The sequence below is a fragment of the Oreochromis aureus genome, linkage group 4, assembly GCF_013358895.1.
Source record: "Oreochromis aureus strain Israel breed Guangdong linkage group 4, ZZ_aureus, whole genome shotgun sequence".
NCBI classification, from domain to species: Eukaryota; Metazoa; Chordata; class Actinopteri; order Cichliformes; family Cichlidae; genus Oreochromis; species Oreochromis aureus.
The window spans coordinates 11,289,961-11,299,857 of record NC_052945.1 but is presented as its reverse complement, the minus strand read 5'-3'; the positions used below and the strand labels follow the sequence as shown (position 1 = coordinate 11,299,857).

The window sequence follows — 9,897 nt, the reverse complement described above, 5'->3', positions numbered from 1 at the left end:
TGCTCTTACATTCCCGCACATTTTACCCTCTTTCTTGAGGGATCCAAATTTTATTTTCTCATACCCTGTCCCACCTGCAAATTAGGGGCATAATACTATAAATAAGACTTTGCCAGTGTGGTTCCTTATCACAACTGATCAAGATGGCCAAAATATTATCTGCTGCAAGGGCCTTATTGATTTTGGAAGAGAGAGGAGCTTCTGATGATGATGTCGAGGAAGAGGTTTCAGAATATGAGGATCACATTTTTGAAAATTCAGAGTCTGACAGTGACTTTGAAGAAGAGGATGAGATTGAGCACCATTTAGTAACAAAACAAAGATGAGTACCCCATCAGCAGCCAGCTCCAGGACCAGAACAAGCCCACCAGACAGCAAGTGAAGAAATATGGATGTAAAAAAATGGTGAAATTGAATGATCTTCTTGCCCAAGAAATGAGCCACCCTGCAGAGCTGCTAATGCGATAAGGATGCAACCAGGGCCAACACGGCTGGCAGTTACTCATGTGCAGGACATCAAGTCTTCATTTGAGCTTTTTATCCCAGATTCCATCCAGAAAATTATTCTGGATTGCAGTAATCTAGAAGGATGGCGTGTTTTTGGAGAGAGATGTTGGGTCTGTCTAGCACAGGCACAGTGTGACCCCATAAAGACTTCCCTAAACAAAAGGCACTTAGAGTAAAACAGATATACGTGTGTTTGCTATACCATATATCAGGAAGAGCAGATATAACCTCTCTCCTGACCTTAAGTTGTGTGTGCATGCCAGAGTGCTCTGGGAGGCTCCACAGGCTACTAAGGATCAAACCTCTACCAATCTACAACTAATTATAAAACTCTAAGCATATATGAGTAGATATTTCTAAGCATAAATGACAATCAACAATACAAATCTAACAGAGGTGGAAGGAGATGGACCAAATTGATCTACAGGCCTACTTTGGGATTCTTATCCTTGCTGGAGTTTTCAGGTCCAAAGGGGAATCCACAGAATCCCTGTGGGATGCAGAAACTGGCAGAGAACTTTTCAGTGCATCAATGTCTCTGGAAAACTTCCACAAAATTTCCAGGATTATCCGTTTTGATAACTGAGATGACAGACCAGCTCGGTGGCAGAGAGACAAGCTAGCTGCCATCAGGACAGTGTGGGATAAGTGGGTGCGTACAGCAAACATTAACCATGTTTGCTGTTCATATAGCTTGTAATTGGGATGAAGTAAACATTGTTGAGTAATTTAACATAAAATTGTTTGATAGTGTTAATTTGGAAAGCCAAAACTCTAGCGGGTCCACCAGACCCATGAACACTGGCTGAGTAACAAAAATACGAACACCACACAAGGGTTAATATTTAGAACGGAACTTTTATTTTCCTTTGTCTGATTATTTTGTTCCAGCAGGTCTAGTGTTTCCTTTTAATCACTGATCCCTTTTGAATGTGAGCAAAATGAACCATTTATAATATTTAGCTACTAAATCTACTTGTTGGGAAAGTCCCAAGATTTACGTTAACCTGCTATATTTTGTTATTAATTTGGGCTGTAGTCACAAAATGTCCTGTGACTTACTGTTGAGCTAATGCGCATGAGTGCCCTCTGTCTGTAAAGGTGTTTTATTTTGATGATTGAGTCATTATTTGTACTTTAAGTTAAAGTTCACCTTTGCCCCTCAGATGCCTCATTTGTCTAGGGGGGGGAAAAAGCGCGACCACCTATGCATCATTTGGTTTTTACTTTGGTTTGCTGTTAGCTGAGTGAATCCCACCATGGTTGCACCTTTTCAGAATTTAGTAGATTGAAAGTAGAGCTGACAGACTTAGGGCTCGACTGTTACTGATGGACGAACACTCCACAACATCTCGGTAGTGATTTGTCCTGTCGCTGGCCAAATGCTGAGTCTGGGTCGTTTAAGGTGATTTTCAAAATAAGTTATTTCAAAACAAGCAGAAAATTGTTACTAGTGGCACAGTATGTTATATTTGCTCTGTTACGTGTTTTGTTATAACGTTAATTTATTTTGAAAACTCATTCCAAGTCGCTCTCACTGATGAGATGTGCTAACATGTATAATTTAACGTACAGCGGTGGGACCATCTTCACACAATGTTGAGTCCCTGACTTAGCGTTAGCCCTTCCCGATGACTTGCATTGCTCAGAGGCATGTTAAAAAACGATTACAGATACTAAATAGTGAGCTCTTTGCTAGGAAAAAGCTTTAAATAACAGATTAACTCCAACATTGTGATCCCACCAAATTTAACACCAACAGATACTGTTCCACCATCAGCATGCCGGATGTCTCATGCACCGAGCGCAGAGTTTTTCTGCACGAGCCACACATCGAAGTCATTCTCACTGGCAAGTTCCTGACTCTATGTGCATTTGTTTTTGTTTTCCTTGCAGCTAACGGAGCTCTGCAAGAAAATCAATATGAAATGAAGGATTGCATTGAAATATTAATACGGTGTAACGCACACCATTGTTGTGGATTTTGCTGGTCTGCATTGCTCTAAATGTCTGTGAAATGTATAACTATGTAAGTCAAAGATTTGTTTGACTTATGTATACAGCTACTATTTTATCAATAAAAGTCATGAAGGAAACTCAATTTTGACATTGTGAAAGTGGATATTTTATTTAAATATTAAATGTAAAGCAAAAAAATAAATGTTTCTCAGCTGTGCTTGTGAATGAAATTGAAAACCCCGGCTATAAGTGAAAAGGTGTCAATCTCTCCATCGGTGTCCACACTGAGCGTTGCAGCATTTGTAGAACGTGGTCATCGGTTCGTCTGCTGATCTGGTCTGAATCTGCATGAAGTATGCTCGAGGATGCTCGCACTTCGGGCACGTTTCTGTAAACAGACAAGTGCATCATGTCAGTGTGGAATCGCTACTACTGTTGGAATTGGCTCATTTAATTTAATTCCATCTGGCAACACAGTATAAAGAAAAATGCACAGAGTAGCATCACTGACACAGGATGTTCCTAATTTTGACAACACTGTACAGATCAAAAGACGCAGTTCTCGAGATGCACTTATAAGAAAGTTCAAGCACCTATCCTGCCAGGTTTCTCAAACTAGGACCTGGAGGACAAAGTCACATCATCCAGAGTGCAAATACAATAGCTTCAGTTTTTCTTACATAGAAAATTACATATTATCAAGGTCTCTTATTAGCCTGTGATTTGTGTTAAATAAATATGAAATCTGTTCTTTATTTAGAAATAATGCTTTTTAATAACCAATTGAAGGAATTTGACTCTTAATGGACTTTTATTCTTCCAATTTCTTCCCCGTGTTGCAATTCATGCTTCAAGGGAAAAAGGTATTTACAACACAAAAATGTGATTGATGTAGAATAATATCCTGAATCATAAATACCAGTGGTGCTGACACAACTTTACGAGGCTAAGCTTTTCATGACAGGGAGCCAGCATACAGCTGTGGACCAGCTGCAAAATTCATACACCCCCCCTCCCCCAAATCCAGTCACCAATTTATTAAACATTAATTGACCAGAAAGCTTCACCAGCAGCTCAGGAGAACCTGCAGAGAGGTTGTTGTTTACCTGTCCTACCCTGAAGGGGGTGCAGTCCGACAATGTAATGATGCAAAGACACACCTTTTCTCACACTTTTAACAACCCCACATTCATTTCAGCTCTTCCATCCCTGGTATCCATTATAATAGACTAAACCTTCCTAAATTAACAAAGACAGCAGCGGTCAAGAAGTATAAAAGCCACCTCACTAATGATTAAAACAAACAAGCCAACACAAAAATGCCATATAAATTACCATCCTCAGAAAAGACAAACACTGTAATTAAAAGTTTGTATAAAATGCATTTTTATTCAGTGGAGGTCTCTAGCATATGCTGGCTCCCTAAAATGTGACTCAGTCATCATACCATTGACAAACTCCACCTGGTTATCAGAAATGAGAAAAAATATCTAGTTCCAGAGAATTTATGGAGAAGACTTTCACATTGATGTCATCAAGGGCAGACCAAGACATCCTATTCTCTGTAATATAAAGTGTAGGTCTCCAAGCTGGATAGTTCAAAAGCTACAGCTGTCTTTCATTTAAAGAGCTTTAATCTATCTGTAGAGTTATGTTTTTATTGGGCTGGGATATTGCAACACCCCAATTTGTTTTTCAGCCATTCTGTTGTAATTTGGTGGTGTGCTTGGGGTCATTGTGCTGTTGAATGATGCAATTTTAATCATCTGTCAGATAGACAGCCTCACATTTAACTCTAGAATATTTATATACAGAGGAGTTTGTGTTTGACACAGTGACAACATTGCGCCCAAACGTTAAGGTAGCAGCAGCTGGCAGGGACTCACCCTCTTAATTAAGAATGTATTTTGTTTTTCCACAGTATTGCACATGAAAACTCTGTTTTTCACATGACTGTTAACTTGAGCTACACATTTGACAATCCATATTGACAGTGTTAATAGATATTTACCCAAAAATAACGAAAAACTGAAGGACCCAGCTCAAGTAGTTTTCTAAATAATTACATTTTTAAATGGCACAACAAAATACATCCCTACTGTCATCCATGGGAATACTTGGATGCTAACAACAGTCCAGAAGTGCATCTTTCCCCTCAGTGTTTTAAAGGAAAATCTGTCCATGGTCAGGTGGAAAGTTTTTGTTTCAATCTGATAAAGTGAGTTGATCCAAACACATGCTTGCTCACACACATCACGGATAAGTGGAAGAAGATGGCTGGCTGGATGACTTTGTTTTAAAAAGTTCTTCTTTTAAAGAGTTTAATTTTGACATGAAAGTGTGTGTTTAGAGTTTTGACCCCACAATACTTGTTGTCAGCAATCACATTGAGCTAACAAGCCTGTATCCAGTTGTCAAAAACTGTATTACAAACCACTCAAAGGCACTGCAGACATTGATGTTTTGAGCAGGAGTGCAGGACGATAGACACAACTTCACTCTCAAACTAATTAAAAAAAAATCCAATATTTCTTCAGCCAGTTAATTTTGCGATTATAAACAGATAGATAGACCACACCATGAACTATTTTAATGGCACTCACCAGGTGTTGAGTCCACGTTTTCCCACGCAGCAGCTCCACCCAGAACATCATCCACCTCCTTTAACTTCGGATACTTCCTGTTATTTACCTACAGGGGTTTAAACAGATAACGTGAGGCTCTCAGAAGCCACGCTAACCTTAATGTAAGATGTGAGTATTTCGTCGTTACTCACCTTTCGTGTGATGTTATGTACGTAGGGACAGGTGTTACACGCGAATCTCATGCACTTCTGCCCTTCCTCGACGATTAACACGTTCCCGCAGGTTGGACAGAAAAGAAGCATGTTATCACGCACTTAAAAAACAAAACCCTGTTAGTTTTTGAACTATTAAACAACACTAGCACTCTGTGGACTCAGCTGTAAACACTGCTGCGTGTGGAGCACCGGAAGAGAAGGAGAGAAAATGAGATGCACCCACATTGAGAGTTCGGTGAGAAACAAAGGATCATTAAGCGGAACCATGTTTTCTGAGCCCCATTTCCTCGCCCGGTTATTATTTGTGACGGACGCACTTACTTCCACAGGCTTCCAGTTAAATTAGTTTCCATTAAAAAGTATATTTTTCCCTAAGTTATAAATTAAGTCGATAAACTGCCTGTTAAGCTGCTTGCCTACTGAGTAAATTTAGCAGCTGGCAGTGATGGAGGAGGAGCAGAGAGCGTGTACCGCTGCTGCTGCTGCTGGAGCTGCAGAAGGAGGAGGACAATCGGGGAAGGATGAAGAAGAGGTAAAAGAGGAAGATGTGACAGATACGGCAGCTCAAGGCGGAGAGGAGGAAGATGAGGACGCTCTTCCTCATTCAGAAATCTTGGATATTTTCGAGGAAGGACTTGCTCGACTCGTGCAGGATCCTTTGCTCTGTGACCTGCCGATTCAGGTGCTCCGTCCACTACATGAACATGCACATGTGCATTGCATACACACAGACAAGAGATTTGGATTTATGGTCAGACAGGACATCACCTCATATAATGACTTCTTACAATGCCTTTGGTATATTTGTATACACTCCCGGTCACTCTTAGTATCCTGATCCATCACATCATAAAGGTGCTATGTTGGATTGAAATCTGGTGTCTGTGAATTCATTGTCGTGTTAAAGAAACCAGCTTGAGATGTTTTGAGCTTTGTGACATGCTGTTATCTTGCTGGAAGCAACCTTCAAATGATGGCTACATGTGGTCATAAAGAGTTGGACATAGCAGTCAGCAATAGTAGCGGGGTAGGCTGTTAGTTTTAATTGACTTTCGGCTGGTACTAAATATTCCAAAGTGTGCAAAGAAAATATCCTCACAAAGTTAACCCAGCAGCAGCAGAAATCAAGACACATCAGACCAGGCAACATTTTCCTAATCTACTATTATTCAGTTTTAGTGAGTATGTGAATTTTAGCCTTCCTGGTTTTAGGTGACAGGAGTGTCGCCCCCAGTGTGGTCTTCTGCTGTTGTAGGATGCCTGCTTCAGTGTTTGATGTGTTGCACGTTCAAAGATGCTCTTCTGATACCTTGTTTATAACAAGCGGTTATTGGAGTTACTGAAGCATTCTGGCTATTCTCCTATGACCTCTGGCATCATCAAATCACCGGTTCTCACGTAGAGAACTGACGCTCGCTGGATATTTTCTCTTTTTCTCTGTAAACCCTGGAGATAGTTGTGTGGTAAAATCCAAGTAGATCAGCACTTTCTGAAATACTCAGACCAGCCTACATGATATGCCACTTTAAAAGTAACTTTTCTTCATCATTTTGATTCTTGGTTTGATCTTCAGTGTGACATCGTGACCATGCCTAAATGCACTGAGTTGCTACCGTGGCTGTTTAAATATCTGTAGAAGTTGAAAAGGGTTGTCTTCCAAATTTTCCAGTGAGTGTATAAAGACGCTAGTGTCTGGTTTTGTCTGATTGGTGTTTCAATCTTAAACACGCATGCTTAACTAGCAAAAATGCCGTAACAACCTGATGTTCAACACACTGTATGTATAATTTAATCAGTCCAAACTGTGGAGATGGATTTGACTCAAGTTATCTGTAAATTATTTGCATGCTGTTTAGTCTCTAAAATGTCACTCGGGGGTGGATTGAAACAGCAATTTAGGCAGGGAATTATACCAGGTCACTCTGCTCATGCAAGTGTTATCTCTTATTTTCTCTTATTTATAGGCTGACATTGTGTTTACACAAATTAATGAGACACCTTTTATGCAGGTAGTGCAGTTAAGAGTTTTTTATAGGGGTCTGATCAGTGGATAATACTAATAATAATAATAATAATAATAATATTGATACAGAACAGAATGCAATAAAAATAAATGTAAAAAAGATTAAAAAACACAGGCTGAAGTGGAACATCGCAGCATTTCCAGTTGTTCTCAGGACCTGCAGCAGGCTCTTCAAGCTGCTTGTGCAATAAAAAGCCTAACAATGCCTCCTCTCTTGCACTTTGAAACAAAGAGCAGATTCCTGCAAGGGGACTTTATTTTTCCCAAAAGTTGGGAAATTCCTGTGTTACACGCGGCAAAACATAAAAAAAAATACCTCAAATAAAATAACATAAAGTTATTTTATTTGAATGAAATCCTAAGGGCGATAGATTGAATGAAATCTTAAGGACATGAAAATCTAATTCAGTTATGTAAGGCCAGACACAGAAACTAATTTGCCTACAGTCTAAAAATACAAGATGAGATGACATACAGGGTGAGACTGAACACATCCACATTTTCACTGACATCGAACAAAAGCTTCAACAGTGTGAAAAGAAACTTGTGCTTCGGCTGGTGTTTTTTACTCAGCTGGACTCTCGCAGGTACTTAATTTCTCTCTTTTCCACTCCTTGCCACCTTTCATTTCCCTCTGTACACTTTCATTGAACAACTGCTCTCCTGGTTGCAATAATATCCTTGGTAGAGCAGACTCCTCGCAGCAGAGCAAAAGGACTTAGGCCACTGGGAAATGTCTCCAACTGATGTCATAAAGCCCAAGACCACCATAAATTGGTTTAATTTTTAATTTATTAATTTTTTTTTACATTATTTGGGGGCTTCTCATTTTCATTATGTTATGCAGGTACGAGGAGACAGGAAAGCAGAGAGCCAGTGAGCGCAGGAAGACGTGCAGCTAAGGGCAGTGTTGGAGTCTGACCTCTGCCTCTGCATTCAACCTTGCAGCATAAGATTACCTGTTGGACCTGTTACCAGCACCAGCTAAACTGGTGCTGCATAAATTGCTTTTTTGTTTTGTCTAAATGAAAAACCTCAAAAATTAATTTTCATATTATATAGGCTCAAAGAACTAGGAAGCGGCTAAAAAGAAAACAGTTCGGCATTTATTCCTAAAAAGTTTGACTCAAAAATGAATCAAATAGATCAAAACATTAAGTATAAGCAAAACTAAAACTAAACGATGAATATCCAGGAACTCCCTTCATGTTTTTGAGACTAAGTGAATTTATGTGCTGACAGAAAAATGAAAAAATATTTATCTTCAGGTGACTCTGGAGGAGGTCAACTCTCAGATTGCTTTGGAGTACGGCCAGGCGATGACTGTAAGAGTCTTGAAAGCAGACAGTGAAGTGATGCGTAAGTGCTGAAGCTGTCTTGTTTTCTGTTTACATGCTTTTTAAATTCGCAAAGCCTCTTATACTCTTCTGGTTTAAAAAATCCCAAAAGACAAAAACATACAAACTGCTTTTTTTCCTCATAGCGATTGTGGTGGTGCAAAATGCTACGGTCCTTGATCTGAAGAAGGCTATTTGCAGATTTATGGAGCTAAAACAGCAACGCGAAGGCGGCGTGAAACACATCAGCTGGTAAACACACTCACAAACACAAGAATGAAACGGGGCATGTTTAAAAAAAGTCATATTTTTACTCTTTCCCTGTGTTCTGTGTTTCCAGGAGATATGTTTGGAGGACATATCATTTAGTATTTCAGGGCGAGAAGCTCGAAGATGACAAGATGAGGCTTAAAGAGTAAGTGTATCAAGTTAGCACTTTATTTCATGGTGTTGATAACACTTATTATCCATTCACCCCCTCCCTCTCTTTTTTAATTTGTGTATATCTTCAGCTATGGGATCAGGAACAGAGATGAAGTGACGTTCATGAAGAGACTCAGGAAAAAGTGAAAAAAACACCATCTGCTGTTGTTGTAGAATCTTTTAGGCTTCATGTAAATAAAATATTTATAAGTTGTCACTTTTATTCCCAATGTGAATTTTTTTGTGTACCTGTGTGTCTGTGTGTGTATATATATATATATATATATATATATATATATATATATATATATATATATATATATACGCACTTTGTTACTGGCAACCTGTCACAAAACACATGATTTGTTCCACTTTCTTATTTTGAGTCTGCAGAATGGCCAGATAACCAGTGTCACAGGCATAAATAGTATTTTGTGCATAAAGGTGATTTCCAAAGAGCTACTAGCCAAAACCTTTGCATATCTCACTGTGGTGTGCAGCATGTCCTTACAAAACATTAGTAGAGGCCAAAAGAAGAAGTAGCAGCAGCAGGTAAACATAATCTGAAAAAAATACAAATAAAAATCCAGCAAAGACCTGACTCAGGACCTGAGAGATACATTTGGCCCTTCAGTCGATCCATATACTGGTTGCTGAAGCAGGGTGGCTGTCAAGGAGTCATTCTTGAGGAAGGGGGACCAGGAGAAAAGGCTGAGGTATGCAAAATTGCACAATAATTGTACTTAAAGTCAGTGGAAACAGTGCTTTTATAGAGTGATGAATGCATATTTGAAAGTTTTGGTTCAAACCATCTTAAGTGTGTACAGAGGAGGTCAGGAGAGAAGTAG

The 9,897-nt window shown here is 39.3% G+C and overlaps 2 protein-coding genes across 2 annotated transcripts; one reads left to right on the top strand and one right to left on the bottom strand.

Annotated features, from left to right (window-relative positions):
- Window positions 1-2,608: 2,608 nt before the first annotated feature.
- Window positions 2,609-5,489, bottom strand: polr3k (polymerase (RNA) III (DNA directed) polypeptide K). Its single transcript, XM_031737387.2, has 3 exons — window positions 5,243-5,489; window positions 5,070-5,157; window positions 2,609-2,854 (listed from the first exon to the last, which is right to left on the bottom strand). The coding sequence occupies exons 1-3, from the start codon at window positions 5,351-5,353 to the stop codon at window positions 2,727-2,729; spliced, it is 327 nt and encodes a 108-aa protein (XP_031593247.1). The 5' UTR covers window positions 5,354-5,489; the 3' UTR covers window positions 2,609-2,726.
- A 70-nt stretch (window positions 5,490-5,559) lies between these two features.
- On the top strand, window positions 5,560-9,266 carry snrnp25 (small nuclear ribonucleoprotein 25). Its single transcript, XM_031737403.2, has 5 exons — window positions 5,560-5,948; window positions 8,558-8,648; window positions 8,773-8,878; window positions 8,967-9,041; window positions 9,139-9,266. Exons 1-5 carry the CDS (start codon window positions 5,712-5,714, stop codon window positions 9,194-9,196), a joined length of 567 nt encoding a protein of 188 aa, XP_031593263.1. The 5' UTR covers window positions 5,560-5,711; the 3' UTR covers window positions 9,197-9,266.
- The last annotated feature ends 631 nt before the right edge of the window (window positions 9,267-9,897 follow it).

What these genes read in the sequence shown, in the direction of transcription:
- snrnp25 (XM_031737403.2), top strand. Translation starts at nt 5,712, where the DNA reads ATGGAGGAGGAGCAGAGAGCGTGTACCGCTGCTGCTGCTGCTGGAGCT. An exon ending in TCTGTGACCTGCCGATTCAG is followed by an intron (nt 5,949 to 8,557) that starts GTGCTCCGTCCA and finishes ATTTATCTTCAG; the next exon opens with GTGACTCTGGAGGAGGTCAA. An exon ending in GGCGTGAAACACATCAGCTG is followed by an intron (nt 8,879 to 8,966) that starts GTAAACACACTC and finishes CTGTGTTTCCAG; the next exon opens with GAGATATGTTTGGAGGACAT.
- polr3k (XM_031737387.2), bottom strand. Translation starts at nt 5,353, where the DNA reads ATGCTTCTTTTCTGTCCAACCTGCGGGAACGTGTTAATCGTCGAGGAA. An exon ending in TACATAACATCACACGAAAG is followed by an intron (nt 5,158 to 5,242) that starts GTGAGTAACGAC and finishes AAACCCCTGTAG; the next exon opens with GTAAATAACAGGAAGTATCC. An exon ending in AAACGTGGACTCAACACCTG is followed by an intron (nt 2,855 to 5,069) that starts GTGAGTGCCATT and finishes GTCTGTTTACAG; the next exon opens with AAACGTGCCCGAAGTGCGAG.